This window comes from Leucopleurus acutus (assembly GCF_964270905.1).
Source record: "Leucopleurus acutus genome assembly, chromosome: 1".
NCBI lineage: Eukaryota > Metazoa > Chordata > Mammalia > Artiodactyla > Delphinidae > Leucopleurus > Leucopleurus acutus.
The window spans coordinates 41,451,664-41,471,783 of record NC_139142.1 but is presented as its reverse complement, the minus strand read 5'-3'; the positions used below and the strand labels follow the sequence as shown (position 1 = coordinate 41,471,783).

Here is a 20,120-nt window from a genome sequence, read left to right as displayed (position 1 = left end):
CAGTAGTTGCTCCGCAGCGTGTGGGATCCTTCCGGACCAGGGATCAAACCCGTGTCCCCTGCGTTGGCAGGCAGATTCCTATCCACTGCGCCACCAGGAAAGCCCCCTATTACCATTTTCTTAATTGTTTTGGGTTTGTTTTTGTAGGTCCTTTTCTTCTCTTGTGTTTCCTGCCTAAAGAAGTTCCTTTACCATTTGTTGTAGAGTTGTTTTGGTGGTGCTGAATTCTCTTAGCTTTTGCTTGTCTGTAAAGCTTTTGATTTCTCTGTCAAATCTGAATGAGATCCTTCCCAGGTAGAGTAATCTTGGTTGTAGGTTCTTCCCTTTCATCACTTTAAATATATCATGCTACTCCCTTCTAGCTTGTAGAGTTTCTGCTGAGAAATAAGCTGTTAACATTATAGGAGTTCCCTTGTATGTTATTTGTCATTTTTCCCTTGTTGCTTTTAGTAATTTTTCTTTGTCTTTAATTTTTGTCAATTTGATTACTATGTGTCTCAGCATGTTTCTCCTTGGGCTTATTCTCCCTGGGACTCTCTGCGCTTCCTGGACTTGGGTGGCTAATTCCTTTCCCACATTAGGGAAGTTTTCGACTATAATCTCTTCAAATATTTTCTCAGGTCCTTTCTTCTCCTTCTGGCACCCCTATAATGTGAATGTTGTTGCATTTAATGTTGTCCCAGAGGTCTCTTAGGCTGTCTTCATTTCTTTTCATTCTTTTTTCATTATTCTGTTCCATGGCAGTGAATTCCAACATTCTGTCTTCCAGGTCACTTATCTGTTCTTCCGCCTCAGTTATTCTGCTATTGATTCCTTCTAGTGTATTTTTTTATTTCAGTTATTGTATTGGTCATCTCTGTTTGTTTGTTCTTTAATTCTTCTAGGTCTTTTTTAAACATTTCTTGCATCTTCTCAATCTTTGCCTGCATTCTTTTTCCAAGGTCCTGGATCATTTTCACTATCATTATTCTGAATTCTTTTTCTGGAAGGTTGCCTATCTCCACTTCATTTAATTGTTTTTCTGGGGTTTCATCTTGTTCCTTCATCTGGTACATAGCCCTCTGCCTTTTCATTTTGTCTGTCTTTCTGTGAACATGGTTTTCATTCCACAGGCTGCAGAATTGTAGTTCTTCTTGCTTCTGCTGTCTGCCCTCTGATGGATGAGGCTATCAGGACCATACAACTTTTCTATCATGTGGCTCCAAGCCACATGTTTGGACTCATCCTTTTACCTGGACTCTGCTGAGGGTCAGTTCTCTGAGTTTCTTCTGTCTGACATGAAGAGGACCGTCAGTGCCTCCTTTCCCTCGTGGCGTATGTCACAGCTGGATGCCTACTTTCTTGCAGTTTAATTTCCACAGACTCCTAAATCTTAAAGAGCAGAACATCTCAAATCAATGTTTTGTTTTGTTGTTTTTCCAGAGAGCCTATAAAATGTACTTTACTGTTATTTATACCTCTTGGCTTTAGAGATTCTTTAGCCATTGAAGTAACACTGTCACACAGTCAGCGTCCACGACGAAGGCATGAAGGCTCTTTGTTTCATTTTGCTTTCTAAAGTCACCTTTTTATACTTCAAGATTGTATTATTTCATGCTCTTTGTGAACATTTTTATGACTAAAAAAACATGTAAAACTCAAACCTCAGTGAAATGCTAATTCATCCAGTTCAGCCCTTTCAGAAGTATTTCTCATAATTAGTGAACCATCATGGCCTTGGAGCTTGAAAAGAAGAAAGGAAATTCGGGAACCTGGAATCTGATTATAGCTTCAGGCAATGTGTCAGGTTGTCCTGGGCATTTCAAGTAGTTTTTCTGAATCTAGTTTCTTCTTTCTCTAAAAGGGACTTTCACATTAGACAGAGATACCGAGTGCTGATGAAGGGAAGGAAAATATAAAGAACCCTGAACTTTGAGGCATTATGTATAAGTCACATTGGTTACATTCTGGAAAGAATGTTATATATGTATCGAGGCTGGCATAAGGTGACTTTCAGGGAGAGTAAAAACGGAAAGTAGTAGTAGTTGTAGTAGTTCTTATTTTTCACATGGTCTTAGAGTAAGTTTCTTTTAACACACAGCACCGCTGCTTGGTTTGCAGCAAAGAAGTTTGATTGATAGCCAGACATATATTACTTTATGGAGCAAATGTTTCTTTTAGTGAAAGAGAAATTGAAGTTTGGTAAGACCCCTGAATTTTAATACAACTTAGTAAGGTAACATGAACCATCCTGTTAGCATTTAATTTCTGCCTCTGGCTGGAAGCTGTGTAAGTGGCCAGGCCCTGTGTTTATCCCCACTTTTGTTCAGGAAGACACCACTGAAAATAGTTTTGAAGGGCTACGTATTTTTTTCCTATGGTCTATACAATTTGTTTTGTTAAAACTTCTTTTTACAAATAATGTTTTTACTTAATAGCAAAATTAAATGAAAATTTGGGCGAAGTTTTTCTTTTAAAACCCTAGAATTTCCCCCTCTATTTTGCACTTTTGCAGTCTAGAGGAGCACTTTAAAAACAGCTTAGCAAAGGGAGCTATCACTCTGAATTTCTATAGTAATTTAAGTGCTCTAGCTGTGACCCAGTTTCTCATAGACAGATTATTCTCAGTACAAGATGCCACCGAGGGTAATTACACTAGTTATAGATAAGGTTACAACTCCTTCTGGCAAATTTCCCATCCCATTATTGGAGGAATTGTTTCATATTGTGGTATATCATTCCCTCATTACATCAAAAGTGTCAGAGGCTAAGGTGACTTAGAATGTGAATGTGTCTGAACTCTGTAGAAGATAATTTTAAGAACTTGCCTCGTATCTGTTAAATTATCTATTAATATCCAATTTAATGGATAAGTATTACAATGAGCATAATTTTAAAATGTATTATGCATAACAAGGTGATTTTGAGATGCAGTTAACCTTATGGTAATTGGGCCTTATTGATCAGGGTCTAAAACCTTCTCTGCCACAGAGGATTCAGTACCACATGCTCGTCTGCTCAGTGGTCAGTGGTTTTACTCTCTCATCAGGAAAGCACAGGGCTAAAGGTAAAAGAAATTAAGCAGAACTAATTTGTTTTTATTTAGTTGTTTAACCAGTCAGCGGTTGGTTTACCTTGCTTTCACTCTCCCCTTTTCGTTGGCAATGCATGAGTACACACAAAAGGAGCCAGGGGCTTAAAGGAGGGGAGAGCTGTGATACTTTGCTTTGATACTTTTTGCTTAGAGTTATCGCTTTGGAGTGTTTATTTGCCTGGCACTGTGCTGGGTGCCATAGGGTGTCCCAAGACTTAAGGTAGCACTGTTGCCTTTGGCAGTGCATGGCTAACTGGAGAACAGTGACACAGGCAAGATGACCTGTGAACAGTTCAGGCCTTAGACTGGTCTGGCTGGAAGGAGACGGGGAGCCCAGCCAAGGTGAGGCGAGGGGGCAGCAGCAGGGTTTCCCTGAGAAAGTGGGCCTCGAGGGCCATTAACAGTTACACAGGCAGGGGAGCGGAGGCAGTTCCAAGGGTGCAGCAGGAGCAAAGGCACCAGAGCGGGTACAGGCCGGGCTATAGCGAGAGCCCTGTAATTGCAGCAGACGATTATCACTTGGATTAAATGAGACCAGGCAGGAGGGCCTGAGATCCAGGCCTGGTGCCTTTGTCAGGGCCCGAGTCAGCCCAGGGTCAGTTTATAAAATGGAGGTAATGAAAGCAGTGGGCTTGTAAGAATGAGACCCAGCATGTGAGAAGCACTGACAGAGTGCCTGTATGTGGCAGCTGCTCAGTTAATGGCCCGTTTGTGTACCTGGGGGATCCGGAATTGGTGCCGTTTGTTCCAGAGAACAGCACTGTCTTAATGAGGTTTTGAGTCTGATCTCTGACAGGTTTGCAGGATAGGCTGGAGGGGTCAGAGCTGGAGGCACAGGCTGCTCTCAGATAGGGAGCTCTTTCTATTGCCCAGCTCAGACCTGATGAGGGACAGACTGGAGAGAGACAAAACCTGTCACTAGCATTTAGAGACTGATTTTCTGCCTGGGGACAATGAGTAGGAATGTTTCCAAGTTGAAGTCAAGATTTCCTACCTTTCCACACTTAGTGTCTTTCTTCTTTTCTGCTTATTTCATTCCCAAAGACTGGCGACCCTCTCTGTGTCTTACCTTGCTGACTAGGAATTTAATTACCAGCCACGTAGTCATTACACCAGATTCCACCGCAGTGAAAGCCCCGTGGCATGTTCCATGGGCAGTATTGTGATGCACACGTGTCTGCAGCACTTGGTTATCTTTAAAAGCTCTTCTTACCCCCATACCACGAAAGTTCACGGACCCTTTGGCCAGGGGCACCTGCCACAGCCTTGCCTGGAGCCGAGAAGGCAGCGGGAAGGAAAGGCCTTCTCATCCCAGGGGCCAAGCAGGGGAGGAAGTACAGGCCCTTTTTATGTGCTCACAGCATGAGAGTCCAGCGTCCCTCACAGCGCCCAGAAAGAGGCTGTCTGGAAGGTGTGACGCTCCAAGCCACCAGGGACCCTGCCTTTGACAGACTTGAGAAGTGAGTAGAATGGACACGATGTACCCGAGAATGAGACCTGTTCGTCAGGCCCCTGGAAGAGCCAGCAACAACTTCTCTGCTGTGTGTATGTAGGCGACATGGGGCAACTTAAGATTCACTCTGCTTTATTCCCTAAAACAGACCTCTCCCTTCTGTTAAAAAAGAAGGAAAGAAAGAAAGAAACTTGGAAGCTGGCTTATATTGCAAAAAGAACCCACCTAAAATACACTTTTATGAAGTGTTCTGCCATTCTTTTTTTCCAGATGCTCACTTAACATGACAGCCGGGGTGTAGTAAACCACAAAAGGCTACTTTAAAGGAGAGGGGTTTGGCTTAAATCCACTGAAGCAGAGCTAAAGTTGATCTAGCCATCCATCCTTAACTTAGTTTAATTATGCCTGGATGTTCCAGTTCTCTGGGCAAATTTTTGAAATACCTGAGTAGAGCAAGGTGGAGTTAAATACTGGTTTTAAATGGCTGGTTTGTTTCCTGCCTTGCAAAGAAAGTCGAAGTGGATGTCTCACAAGTTGCCACCCTCCTGCACACCAGAACACTGCCAAGCTTTAAAAGCAATTAAAAGGTTAGGATTGGTAGGGTCCTTAAATTACAGAGATTAGCGGCTCAATCTGTGGATGACAGATGATACTAAGAACTCTTTGGCAACCTATAGAAGCCTCCCAGAGGGCCGTGTACCCTTCTCCTCTTTCCCCAAAGGTACAGCTTTTTTGTCTGCTCCCACAGACCACGTGCAAGGCAGGATGTTGACAGGTAGATTTTCTTAAGTACTAGCCATTAAAGTCTCAGGTCTCTTTGTGGGCCACATGAAGAGAAACCAAAATTGTTATGAATTAGAGCTAGTGTTTGGTCCAGACAGCCTCTGGGGATTGAGCAGCATAAATATATACAATTTCAAAAGCAAGAAGTTCTGCACTCCATATGGGGAGCTAATGAAATGCAAATCTGATACTTCAAGTATTGTTCTCACTCTGATGTTCAACTCCTTTTCTCTTAAATGCAAAACAGAAGGACTCAGCAGAAAGACACCATAAAGTGGTTTCTTCAACTCCGTGTGAAAAGGACACAGAACTAATCTTTTTTTTTTTTTTTTTTTAAAATAAGTGGAGCTTTTCTCGTGGTAACTAGACATTTCCACAGCCAGCTGGTTTTCATCAGTGGCAGTTTCAACCTTACTTAATGTCCCACTTCTTTGGCCTTGCATGGCTACACCATGGTGTTTGCCCTTACTTGACTCAAGAGCCTTTAGTGTCCTGGAATCTAGGGCTACCCAGGGCCCATGTGGTAGAGACCCTGATGCCGGGATACAGTTTTTCCCATCATATGTTTTACCCATGCCAACTTGGCTAAATTGTTCCATTTAAGTTTGGGAGTTTTCCATTATGATGTTCTAGTGAACATATTCATGGGAAATGACTGACTCCAGAATGACTAAATCAATCTAGAGACGTCTGCCCAGATCCAGAGTCACTGTCCACAGCCCAGGAGTTATTATGGTGCTACAACTTGGACTAGGGAAGAGAATGGGTCTTATTCTAGAACATGGACAATTTGGCATGTTGCCTAGGTGCTCTATTTGGGTTTGAAAGCATGAAATAGAAGAGAATGATATTTGTACAATAGGATTCCCAAATCTGTTCCTTCCCTGGCCTACTTATTAGTACATGAAACAACATTCAGTTTCAATGGCAGGATGGATGGTTTTAACAAGATCATGTCAAAATCTGGAGAAACAGGACAAGCCAGAGGTGTCCAGAGTGGTTTCTTTCCTCCTTCGTGGGCTTTACGGCCACCCCTGCACTCATCCAACCCTCTCGTTTACCTGGGAGAGCACAGCTGACCGTGTATGCTTCATGTACCCTTGTGTGGAGCGTTTGAGCTTATCATTAGATTCTCTCAAACATTATAACCACCTTTAAAATAAGCACCATGTCTTCTAATTATTTTTTAATTCTCCCAGGTCTAATGGGTGCTCTATACAGAGAGGAAACTCTGATGAAACAATGGGTATGAGAGCACTTTGGGAAGTTTCATGATAACCCTACTAAGCGCTGTTTATTTATCAAATAGCTGCCCTTAAATATTAATGTTACATAAGTACTGCTGCTTTCTTTTTTTCTGGGTGGAAAAGTCTGCCTTGCAGAGTATACGTATAGTTTATTGAGCCCTTTCTATGGCCAGACACTATGCTAAACATGTCTCATGCATTATTTCACTTTATACACAGACAAAAATCCTTTTTTTTTTACATAGGTTATCATTATCTCTATTTTATAGATGAAGAAACTGAGGCTGAAGAAAAAAATTTTTCCAATTTTTCTGACACTGACCAAGAAGTGTCAGAGCCAGGCACAGCCTGTCTGATGCCAGAGTCCCTTCCTTCAAATCTTACACATGAAGGCTATATGCCTTGCTCTGTATTTGTGTGTTCATGTCTTTATTCCCAGTCCTAAATGTCATTCTTCTCGAAGATCATAAACTAGAAGAACTGATCGAATAATTGTACTATAACACGTTAGTGGTAGCTTATAAGGAAGTAAGATTTTTTAAATAAGTCTAGGTCTGATGCTTACAAGTAGAACAAAAGAATGACCCCCTATTGTTACAGCTAATAATCTGATTAAGATTTTTTTCCCTGGTGAAGACTTTTGGTTGTATGTAATAAAAACATATTTTTACAAGTATGTTTTAATTTCAACTCTTTTCACAGTCAGTACTTTGTTGTCCTGCCAGAATCGAGACATAAATCCTTAATATAAATTAGTAAATCATATGAATTCATGGTAGACAGAAAAACAGAAAATAGATTTGGGTTTTTGCTTAAATCCTTCCCTATGAGATATTAACTAGATAAGCATTATTTGTAAAAAGAATTTGGGATTAGCAATCAAAAGTCTTGGGTTTGTGTTAGATACTGCCCCTCTGGATATGTTTGACCTTGGGCAAATCACTTAGCCATTCTGAGCCTCATTTTCTCCCTCAATTAAAAAAAAAAATCATCACAGTTAATTTGAATGCCAAATGAAATAATACATATGAAAACTCCTCAGCTATACATTTTATTTTATATATCAACTATTCAGTTTTTTAACAATAACATAGATCCTGCTAACCTTCTCAAAATCCATTTTTAATATGAGAGAGAACTTTAAACACTCCTGACACATAAGTTAAAAAGTTAGTTTTCCCCTTTCACCTTCAATTTGTGGATACTATATATTAAAGAAAACAGGTACGTGTGGGGGGTGTTTTCCCTATTTCTCATCCTCCAATCCCTTGTTTGAGGAAACTAAATGGTAGAACGTAACAGCTTTGTTCTCTGTGTCAGCAGAGCATTAGAAAGCCCTGGAAGAATGTTAAAGCCGTTTCAAAAGACTATTTTTAGGGGCAACATTGTCAGGAAATAAGCTTTCACTGAGAGATTTGGAGAAAAACTGGCACTTGAAGATCAACAGCTGGGACAGCAAAATGCGTTACCTTGTATTAAATGTTTACGGCTCAAGCCGATATCGTTAACAACGAGTAAAATATTCTTTCTCCAGGTTGAAATTATCCAACGATGAAATCAAACGGGCAATTCTAACCATGGATGAGCAGGAAGATCTGCCCAAGGACATGTTGGAACAGGTGAGCTGCCGGGCAACGCTCAGAGCACGGGTGACACCGGACTCTCAGCAGGGAGGGCGTACTGAGGAAAGGAATCTGGTTGTTGCTGGTAGATGATTTCCTCATCTCTGAATTGAGGAGGTTGAACCAAGTTTCCACACAGCTGTCAGAAGCCTCTAGGACTTGATTCTTCCCTTGTTTCCAAAATGATGGGTGAGAAGGACGGTCCAGACTTCGTCAAATGCCTGGGACCGTCGATGCTGGAATCTGTCTCTCATGCTGCCTGCCATCAAGTTGTTACTCCTTAGCAGGTCATAGAAATCTACTAGCTTTAGTAGAAAATGTCTGTTTCACTGGAATGTTGAGAATCTCAGCACTGTGAGGTCACAGGCTGCACTGCATAAACTGAGTCATTGCTTAATCCCTGACACAATTTGTGTCTTGGTCTTGGCTCTCTGTTCCCACAACCACAGAAGCCACTGTTAACCCCCTAGCACTGTCATCTTCATCAAAACACTCGTATGTGTCATAAGGTGGGGTGTAAACTTCTTGGGGCTGGGCCTTGTCTCCGTAAGTTGTATAGCACCCTTCTTGCATTGTAAATGGCAGGAAGTTCAAATGCTGGGGATAGTAAGTATGGCGTAAATTTATACACAATCAGTATACATCCTTGTCTGTGGTATTTGAAGATAATTTGTATTCTTTATGTCCAGGCAACAAGTTGGATGTGGTGCCCTAGCCTCTCGTCATGCAGTGTTTCCATAACATGCTCCGTGCAGCCACTCCAGCTGCGTTGTGTGTTGTCAGCAGCTTGGTTCAGTTATTCCCCAAATGATACTGTTGATGATACTGTACTAGCAGATGCCCCAGGGATTGTTACCTATCTCTCAGTCTGGCCCTAACTTTTTCTGTGCATTGTGGGGACAGTCTCTGAATGCTCTAAGCCTGTTCTGTCTCCTTGTCCCTGCACCAGAATCATATTTTGAGAGATTTTGGTCAAGAGGCCTCCATTTGTTAGAGCCAGGACCACTTAAGGTCAACAGTGGACACAGGTGATCATGATTTCAGGCTGAACTTGAGGTATCACCTGTAAGCAGGCTCAGCTCCCAGGAGAAGAGGAAATGGATACTTTGCTCCGCTAACAGGGACCCCAGTGGAGTGCCTGTATGCGTGTGCATTTTCCACGGTTCTCACTGATTTCCCAGAAGGCCTCAGATACCAGGCAGGGAGGAGTGATGTGTGTGGTATCACCACACCTCCATGGACCCGCCCCTCCCTGAAACCTCTGCAGCTGCAGTCATCCTGTGTGAAAACCGTCACACTTAGCAGTGGAGAAACTTTTCTTGCTGTCCTTTTAAGTTTTGATTTAGTTCCCAAAATAGCTAATGACTATGTTTCCAAGTCTGTTCGGATGCTCTGTGTATAAATAGTTTAAACGTATTCCTTTTTTCGAGCATTTTTAGCTCCTCTGCCCACTCTTCCCTCCCTCGCGGAATACCAGTCAAAACAGAGCCTCTGCCCCAAGAGAGTGGAGCCCAGCTGCCCTCTGTCCCTCCCTGGCCCCCAGGTGACCCTGCGCTCCAAATGCCTGCATCAAAAACTGCTTCACCCCGAGTGAAGAACTGAGCAGAAAGCTGCTTTAGTCCTCAGGTCTTCAGCCTCTATCGATAAGGTCGTATGCTTAAAATTCCACAAGATCTGTTTACTGTGAAATTGCAACCAGCAAAATTCCTCCTTGAGGGAAAGGATTTCAGAATCTTGCCAAAAGGGCTTGTAGTGCAAATAGAACGTACTTCAAATAAATACAAGTTAGAAAATCAGTCTACTGAAGAAGAATCTGGCCAAGTGGATACTTTTGACCTGGCCTCTGCTGATAGTTGTGGGTGTCTTGCTCTCTGCTCATCTCCCAGGCTCTTTCTTTTCCTCCTTATTCTACCGCCCTTCCTCTGCTTCCTTTGCCATCACACAGCATCCTTTACTACTCGGTATGATCTGCATTTGAGCCACATTCCACCCCTCCTCTCCTGCTGCTTTTAGCCACTGAGATCAGATCTCAGATGAGATCCATACACTCCCCTTTCTTGGGATGCACACCTTTCTCCTTATCTCCAGGTGTTTGTCTGGCTCTTCATTCCTCTCAAAACTGTCCAAACACAGTCTGTTCTTGACTCTGACTTGAGACGGCCTGAGCCTTTAGCCTGTGCCTCTCGCTGTGCTCTTGTGAGTAACAAGAGACAGATGGTGTCTGTGTTATCCTGAACAGGGGCCTGTAGGCTCAGCAGGGCAGGTATGGGGGGACCCCTGAAACTAGAACTGAATTTCCTTGTCCAGAAGGAAAAAATCCAAACTCAGGGGAAAAAATAAGCCTTGTCCTCTCTCTTCTTCCTTCCCTCCCTTGTCCTACTACCTTCCCTCCAGCACTGAGGAAGAACAAGAAGACACTTGTCCAGTGTTACCATTTGAACATGGGAACATCCATGCCTAGAAGCTCTCAGGCCACCAGACCTGTGAATTCCCTGGCATCTACTTCCGTCTTTCCACCTTCCACCCCATTAGGAGAGAGGGGTGTCCGTGGCTTCTGCTCTGGCCCATCCTTTCCTTCTGCTCAGGGACCTCGCCCAGAGGGCCCTGCCGCTCTCCTCAAGGTCTTCTACCTTGCCCTCTCAACATGTAACTTGTTCAGGTCCCAGCCCTTCCCACACACACCTCTTAAGACCGCACATCCCCATCTGCTACTGTCCTCTTTTTTTTTTTTTTTTTTTGGTGGTACGCGGGCCTCTCACTGTTGTGGCATCTCCCGTTGCAGAGCACAGGCTCCAGACGCACAGGCTCAGCGGCCATGGCTCACGGGCCTAGCCGCTCCGCGGCATGTGGGATCTTCCCAGACCGGGGCACGAACCCGTGTCCCCTGCATTGGCAGGCGGACTCTCAACCACTGCACCACCAGGGAAGCCCCTCCTCTCTTTTTTGACACAGCCAGTTCTTGAAAGCTTGTTCACTCTTCCTCACCTCACTGCAGTCCGTCCCCCTCACCTCCCTTAAGCTGTTCTCACTAAGGATACGAACTTTCTTGTTGACAAAGCCAGGGAGTACTTTGCAGTCCTTATCTTCCTTGACGTATTGGTGGTGTGTGACACCGATGGCCACTTGCCCCATGGTGAAACACCTCTTCCCTTGGCCCTGTGATTCCACATAGGCCCCTCCACTGCCTTCTACGAAGGTTCCTCTTCTTGTTCTCATCGCATCAATGCCGGCTTCTCTCCAGCCCTGCTTTTTTCTCTTGATGGGCCCCCTGGTTACCTTACTCACATCCATGCATGTTGTAACCCACACCAAAGCTTTGTCTTCCAGATTTCTTTGGGATTTCAGACCCATTTGTCCACCTGCCTACTAGAAATCACAACTTGGTTCTCTTGCCAGTATTTCAAACACTAAATTCACCTTCTCCTCACCCACCTTCCTCCAACCTTCTCCTCCTGGGTTCCCTGTTACACTCTGTGTACATCATTGCCCAAGCCAGAAGCCTGGACCTCATCCTTTTGACCCTCATCTACCACAGTCGACAAGTCAGGCCAGTTCAAACCCCATAAATATCTCTAGAACCTGTCCACTACCCATTCCAGGCCACCACCGTCTCTCACCTGGATTACTGCATCAACAATCTAATCACAACCCCCAATACTTTTGATCCTTTCTAGTTCTTTCTCCATTCTGCAGGCAGAGTGTTCTTTTTAAAGTGCAAACTCATTCCCCTACTTGAGATTTTAAGTTACATCCCATGCCCTCAAAATAAAGACTGAATTTTTTGCAAGGCCCTTGCTCCTCCCTGACCTGGCCCACTGCTGCCCTCCCCCACTGCTGTGGTGGCCGCTCTTCCTCCTGTGTAAGTGCTGCACTGCCCCTTCCAGAACCCAGCATGATAAGCACTCTGCCTGGAATATATCTCCAACCTCAAACCGTTCATCTCCTTCCCTGTAGTTCCAATTCTCTTTCTCTGCTGGTGGTACCCAGGCTGACTGCCTTTTCTGAGATCCCTTAATTAAATCCAACGAACATTTGAAAAGCTGCTAAATGGACCACCCAATGCCAGCATCAAGTTTATGGGGAGGATCTCAGGGTCCAGAAGCTCAGTGTAATTTTTTTTTAAAAAAGTCCAAGAATATTTGATCTAGAAAATAGCACACAAACACAGCCCTGGGCATACACATACACGTTTGTGCCTTTAAAGAAAATTAGACACATACAGAAGTGCTTTTCCTCCTTTAAATATTATTGCTATCTCTTCCACATTCCATGCTCATTTCTTCATCCAAAATAAAATATGGAATCAAAAACTTCACATCCCATTGTGTTCCTCTCACCTAACTCTACATGGAGCAAAAAATGAGATGGAATTAGATAAGCCAAAGAAATAAGCAAATTGATTAGAAAATACACATAAAATTACTCATTTCAGCATGATGTAATAGGAAAAAAACATAGAGCTGGAAGTCGAGACCCAGGTTCTATTTCTGAAGATCACACACACTTGCTTTATAATCCTGGGTGAGTGACCTAATCTCTCTGGACCTCAGTTGTAGCATCTTCTCATGAGAAGGTTGAATCTCCAAGGCCCCTTTCTAATGGACTATGTAAAGTGGGTCGCAGTAAAGAACTTCCCAATTCTGATTTGAGGGCCACTATAGAACATGTAGATACCAGAAATGAATCTTACACCGGTTTAACTACTTTCAAATAAAAATAGAAAGGTTTTTTTCCCATTTTATTGAAATATAATTGACATACATCACTATAAATTTAAGGTGTGTGGCAGAATGGTTTGACTTACAAATGTGAAATGATTTCCACAATAGGTTTAGTTAGCATCCATCATCTCATATAGGTAAAAGTTTTTTAAAGGCAAAAAACCAAAACAACCTTTTTTTCCCTTTCTGATGAGAACTCTTAGGATTTACTGTCTTAATAACTTTCATTATATATCAAGCAGCAGTGTTAATTATAACCATGATGTTGTACACTACATCCCCGTTACCGATTTATCTTGTAACTGGAAGTTTGTACCTTTTGGCCACCTAAATGGAAAGATTTAATCACTTCATTGTATCTGAACAGTCACCTGTGAGGAGAGCTTATAAATTAAATGTTAAAATTTCATCTTGGGACAAATTTAACTGAAAGCGTGAAAAATTAGGGCAAGAATTTAAATTATAAACCTCAGTTTCAATATTTGCATGTACTTTTTAGCTCTTGAAATTTGTTCCTGAAAAAAGTGACATTGATCTGTTGGAGGAACATAAACATGAACTGGATCGGATGGCCAAGGCTGATAGATTCCTTTTCGAGATGAGCAGGTGAGTTTGAAAATGTTTAAAAAGCAAAGATGGGGCTTCCCTGGTGGCGCAGTGGTTAAGAGTCCGCCTGCCGGTGCAGGGGACGCGGGTTCGTGCCCTGGTCCGGGAGGATCCCACATGCCGTGGAGCGGCTAGGCCCGTGAGCCATGGCCGCTGAGCCTGTGCGTCTGGAGCCTGTGCTCCGCAACGGGAGAGACCGCAACAGTGAGAGGCCCGCGTACCGCAAAAAAAAAAAAGCAAAGATGCCCCTGGCCTTTCTAAGGAAGTGAATCTTTTGATTCCTGTTGAATTATCTGGGCCAGTTAACCTGCCTTAACTTGAAGCCTTTTTAAATCCCCAAATCTTCTCAAGTCTGAGTTGTGTGGAACTTGATTGTTTTGTTTATGTGAGTTCTCGCCCACGGGTGAGCCAGGGTCAGAGTTTCTCACAGTTATCTCTATTTCTGGGCCTCTTTGGCTCATGTACTTTGACCTAATCAAGTCATAACTTTTCTGGGTTCTAGTCAGTGTCATTCTCCTCAGCACTTTGATCCCTTGGGATTCTAGCCCACTCCTCCTTATACCTCAACATCTCAAGGTTGTTGTAAAATAGAAAACAATGGGCAGACTCAGAGGTATCAACGTAGAGCCCACATAACTAAATAGCCAGGGTCTGGATGTCAAATCATGACACACGCAGACATCACTAATCGATCGTGGCACTCTTCCCACGGAACCTTGGCAAGCTTTCTCAACCCTTCTCCAGAAAGCCCCGCAGCAGCTGCTGCTCCATAATTGAGTTTGGCATGTGAGCCGAGTTGCTTTGCCATCCCAGGCCTAGCGAATTGATTCTGCATTGGACAAGGACCAGTGATCCTGAAACTCTCAGTCAACCCCAGGGCAGAGCTCCTCCCCTGAGTGCCAGTGGCCTACATGGTGGCCAAGGTGAACATGCCACTCTGCATTTCTGCCATATCTGGACTTATTTTTGTTGTTTCACCTCAACTTGCCATTTTGCATACTACTGTAGAACAAAGGATGATTTTGAAATTTTGACACGTATGCCCAGCAACCCTTCGTGTAGACAAACACATGGCCACCTGCAATAACTGCACCTTAGTAACTGTCTAGATGTTTGCATGTGTCTTAATCCTGCTATCAGCCCTGCCAGGAGGGCTGTCAGGCAGGGAGGTATTCTCTGCTGGCAGCTGGAGGAGTTAAGGTTCCTGCCCAAGGTCACCTAATAAGAGCAGAACCTGGCCTGCATCTGTCTGATTATATGGTATAGTTTTGGATGAGGGCTGAAGGCTAGTCCTACTGGACTGAAGTTTCCTCCGGAGAGCAGGTTAGGCAGCGAGTTCAGAAGGCCTGGGCAGGTATGCCCACCCTCACCCGCTCAGAAACACCAAGCAGCCTGTATTGGTGGTGATCACAGGCCAGTGGCCTGTTATCTCTAGTCGCTAGTCGCTATCCTGGAAGGCAGAGCTTTCCAGCCCTGAGGGGTGCAGCTAGGGACCTGACTGTGAAGAAAGAGGAAGGTTTGGGGATGTGAGTGGGGAGAGGATGGTGTGAGGAGAGAATGCCGGAGACAAGTTTTACCCTACAGTTCTGCAAGGCACACTTTGTGGCAAGTGAAGCACCATGGCAGGAGTGCAGGCAACTGCCCTTCATTTGCAGCAGAAGCGGGGAGTCTTTACATTTTCATTCCTTTTTATCACTTTTCTGTTCTCAAGAGCTACTAGGACTCTGAGGAAGTGAAGGGGGCTTTAGTCAACGGCAGTTAGCTCTCACTTTCTTTTAGCAATTGCATAAGCTGATTGGAGCTAAGGCCCTGCTGCACTTGCCCGAACACTCCCCGCAGGGCACTGGGAAATGGGCTCTCCAGGTGCAGTTGGCCTCAGGCCCTGTGCTCCTGTCCAGGAGAGGAACTGTGTGTGTGTGTGTGCGTGTTGGGGTGGGAGTGCTCTAAGGTACCATCACCTCCATATTCATTGAGTGAACATACGTGTATTAAGTACATGTTCATTAGCTGATGCTTGCTCTTACAGAATCAATCATTATCAGCAAAGACTGCAGTCGCTGTACTTCAAAAAGAAGTTTGCAGAGCGTGTGGCAGAAGTGAAACCCAAAGTAGAAGGTAAAGTCAAGCTGCCCAGACTGGCAATGATGTTCATCTCAAGTACCCGTTTACAAGTGCAATGCAAGTGCATATAGTAAACTGGATCCCTTTGGTGATTTTTTTTTTTTGCTTGAAATCTGTTGGAATTCTGGCAGATAATTACTTAAGGTCTGTCCTTGGCTTGATGGCCTAGCCTGGGTTCTGGAACTCACAGCACACTCCCTGGACTCCTCTGCAGAACTGGGCTTTTGCTATCTGGGTATTGGTGAGGAATTTATTTGATCGCTACTGGCATTAAACCTACAGTTAGCTTTCTTGTAATGGGGCCTTACTGGATTTTTCTGAGGGAAGATTTGAGGCTGATACATGGTTTGATTTTGAGGCTGTTAAATTTTTAGGTGCTTGAAATGTGGGCAACTGAAGAGCACAGCCACAGAGTGCAGGCTGACTTTGGGGTCCTGATGACACCTGCCAGCTGTGACATGTCGCACGTTTGCCCAGTTTTTCTATCAGTGGAATTGATCAACTGTCCTGTGATCTGACTCACACCAGGCAAGAAAGGGTCTGCAAAGGAATGTGGAAAAGGCAGTAGCTGCTCTATGTATTCCTAGCTGCTTATGGTCGGTGAGTCAGCCAAGAAAAAGACTGAGGAAGGCTAGGACTGTGCACCTGTCTCTGGGTCTCCTGAACAACTTGAGCTGGCTCTCCTTGCCCCCTTGCTCTTGGCTTCTGGTAAAGGTGTTCGGAAAGTGCTCCCTGGTAGTCTAACAGCCCCATCTTCCATCTCCAGTATCTGTTATCAGGTGTGTGGATTTAGGATGGGTATCATTGAAAAGTCTTGTTGTAATAGTTTTATGTATTTTGTTTTGAAGCAATTCGTTCTGGTTCGGAAGAGGTGTTTAGGAGCAGTGCCCTGAAGCAGTTGCTGGAAGTGGTTTTGGCATTTGGAAATTACATGAATAAAGGCCAAAGAGGCAATGCATATGGATTCAAGATATCCAGCCTAAATAAGATTGCTGACACAAAATCCAGTATCGATAAGTAAGTATGGAAGATCTGGGAGCTTAGGTCGGGACTCAACTTTGTACGCTCTGGTCCTCCTGGGCCTCTTCATCCCAAAGTGTCTGGTCTGCACTTCTCCTGCTCCTGCTCTTTCCTTCTCCACTGACTCCTCCCTTCCTGTCTCATGACCACATGTATCCCCAAGTTCCCACTGGGCCAGTTATCCTTCATTTTCATTCCACAAGGATATCATCTAGTCCAAGTTTTTTGTGTTTGGGGTTTTCTCGGGTAAACTCATTACAGTGTAATACACAAAAGACAGGTTCACTCACCGTAAAGGTACAGCTTGATGACTTTCCACAAATTGAACACATCTGTATAACTAGTGCCCAGTTCAAGAAACAGAACCTTACCAGCACCCTAGTAGCCCCCTCACGGCCTCTCCTAATTGCTGCTCCTCCACAGAGATAAAAAGCTGATGACAGAATGTGAAGTTGGTTGGCTTTGTAGGTTATGGTTTCCTTGGTACCTGGAAGCTAGCAGCTACCTTAAAAAATGACAATGTGTAAATGCATTTTGGCTGTTGGTATTCAGCTGCTCATTCCGAGACTCATTAAAATGCTTCCTAGAAAGTGTGTTTTAGGTGAACAGATTCCTCTTAGAGACACCAGAAGGTGAAAATGTGCTAGTGTCATTTCCAGGTAAGGGCGTTAGGCATATTAACTCTAGCTTCCCTGAGAGCTGTGTTTCCCACTGACTTGGAAGGAATTTGTTTCTAAGGTAAACTTCTCTGTAACCCGAATTATTTTTAGAAGTATAGGCTGTTCACCCTAATTATTCCCAACCAGTGAGACTTTTTATTCTATATTTTCTATAGGGTCAGTGAAGCATAGCATTATGGCAACCCTGAATCCATCGTATAAGAAACAAGCAGTGTGCAGTTGTGGGGCTAAACCTTATTTTTGCATTGTGTAGAAACAGATTAACAACGCACAGCTGATACGTTCTATCAACACCACCTTATTTTTCCTTGAATTTTATTATTTTTTATACAGCAGGTTCCTATTAGTTATCTATTTTATACACATCAGTGTATACGTGTCAATCCCAATCGCCCAATTCATCACACCACCACCCCCACACCCCCACTTTCCCCCCTTAGTGTCCATACGTTTGTTCTCTACATCTGTGTCTCACTTTCTGCCCTGCGAACCAGTTCACCTGTACCATTTTTCTAGATTCCACATATATGTGTTAATATATGATATTTGTTTTTCTCTTTCTTACTTCACCCTGTATGACAGTCCCTAGGTCCATCTGCGTCTCTACAAATGCGTCTCCCAATTTCGTTCCTTTTTATGGCTGAGTAATATTCCATTGTATATATGTACCACATCTTCTTTATCCATTCATCTGTCGATGGGCATTTAGGTTGCTTCCATGACCTGGCTGTTGTAAATAGTGCTGCAGTGAACATTGGGGTGCATGTGTCTTTTTGAATTATGGTTTTCTCTGAACACCACCTTATTTTTAATGTAAGCACTTGATCCTTTCAGAGCCCGTTCACATTTGATTGTCACAACAACCTGTGAAGTCCGCAGGCCAAGTGTTGTATCGCCTGTTGTCAGATAAAGAAACCGAGGCAGGGTCAGGTGGCTCATTTAGCTTGTCTGAGGTCACAACCAGCAAGGTGTTTGGCCTTACAGGTATTTGACAGTTGTTCTAGTGGTCTGCCCACAGCTCTCCGCTACCGACAGACCGATTTTATTTGGAGGTTGCAGTGAGTAACTGCAGCACCTTACTTGCATATAAAGAGCAGCCATCTTTTAGGGAACGGTCTTCTCTTCAACTGGGCTTGCAGGTTGGGGAGGAAGGAAATCCTCACCACCAGTCAGTCCTATTCTCTCTGTCTCTCCCTCTCCCCTCACTCATACACACACACTCACACACACACATTTGCCCCCCACCTTCCGACTTACTGATAAGCTGGTACTTACTACATGATTATCTGCTAGTTAATGATATAAACTTTATCCAATACACAATAAGCCTTTTCAAAACAATAAATGAAAAACATTTCTGATCTTCTTTTCCCTCTTCACTCTGCATTAAATGCTTGTTTCTGGGAATGACCAGAGAGTAGTCAAATGTGAGGCTGTTTAGTTGTTTTTATTATTCAGGAATTTATATTCACTCATATGAGGTGTTATTTGGCTAGCAGACAAATGTGGTTTGCTATCCAAATGTGATCTGGTTTTAAGTCTTTCTACACTAAAAAAGGCATATATGGTTAATTAAATAAATTTCTCTAACACAGCATTTCTCTGAAATAATGAAGGAAAATGGCATTACTCTTTCTCGCGATGGTTGCTGGGATTTTTGCCTCTCATGCAGCCGGCACATGGCAGACACACAGATTCTGTGAAAGGCAAAATTGAAGTGGAACAATACAGCTGAACACCTGCAAAATAAGCGGCCAGAAGTATTAGCCACTGTTTTACTTTGCTGAGCAACAGTTTTCTAATTATTAGCGCGAGAAAAATAAGGGGACATTTTTTTCCGTGTGGGCCAGTTGACTCAGAGGGATAGGATTGCCTTGACCTCCAGGAAGCTGCAGGGATAACCAGAAATGGTTTGCGTTGCTACGGGGAAAAACTGTTCGGCAGCTCTGCTTTACTTTTGTTGCGGGGGGTGGGGGGTCCTTAACCTTGTGAATTAGCAAACTGCCTAAAAATTATGGAAATGTTTTTAAAGAAATGCATTTGTGTCCCCCTGATTATGCTAACTTTCAATAGCATAAGTAGTTCTTGATCTTGGCTGTTAGTCTCAGTGGGGAGTTTTAAAAAATACCCACATCTGGTCCCACCTCATTCCAATGACTGAATCTCAGGTTGGCCCAGGCATCTGGGGTCCAGGTGATAGTAATGTGCCTCAGGGACCAGGGGACCAGACTACCACAGCATGGCCTCATAGATAGTGTTATCAGATGCCCGCCTTTTCAACCCAGGTCAGTCAGGGTTCAGCCCTTTCACCACCAAAGAGGGAGCTGGTTGTGCAGTTAGGAGCTGAAGTGTTGCTAAAATTAGGCTGCGAGGGTATCATATCCATGATGGCACAGTCCTGGCCCATTTCCAGGTCCTGCCCTGAAATAGGGGGCATTCTAACTTTCAGAAGGGAAAAATGTTATCACCCAGTTGAAAGAAACCCTTAAATGAGAATTGTCAATCATTTTCATCAGTGGGTTGGTGCTCTGTACTTTCAGACTTGAAATTAGCTGTCCTCTCTAGTGGATTAAACATCCCTCACTCCCCACCCCACCCTGCTTGTTAGGAACTTGCAGGGCAGGCCTCGTCTTTGGGTGGATGCACTGTGAAGGGATGCCCTTTTGGCAATGGTTCAGACTCATTTCCATCACCCATCGCATTACGCAGATTTTGAAGGATCCCCATTATGGGCCAAAAACGTAATTCTTATCCCCTGCCCTTCCCTTTCAGAAGATGTGTGCTTCTTTTGGCA

The 20,120-nt window shown here is 43.8% G+C and overlaps 1 protein-coding gene across 1 annotated transcript in view; it reads left to right on the top strand.

Moving 5' to 3' along the window:
• The window catches only part of DAAM1 (dishevelled associated activator of morphogenesis 1), a 180,017-nt gene that overhangs the window by 139,734 nt on the left and 20,163 nt on the right, over positions 1–20,120 (top strand). The window contains exons 17-20 of the mRNA XM_082845513.1: positions 8,091–8,175; positions 13,399–13,505; positions 15,532–15,620; positions 16,475–16,643. Coding sequence (XP_082701639.1) covers positions 8,091–8,175; positions 13,399–13,505; positions 15,532–15,620; positions 16,475–16,643 — 450 coding nt within the window. The remainder of the gene's footprint in view (positions 1–8,090; positions 8,176–13,398; positions 13,506–15,531; positions 15,621–16,474; positions 16,644–20,120) is intronic.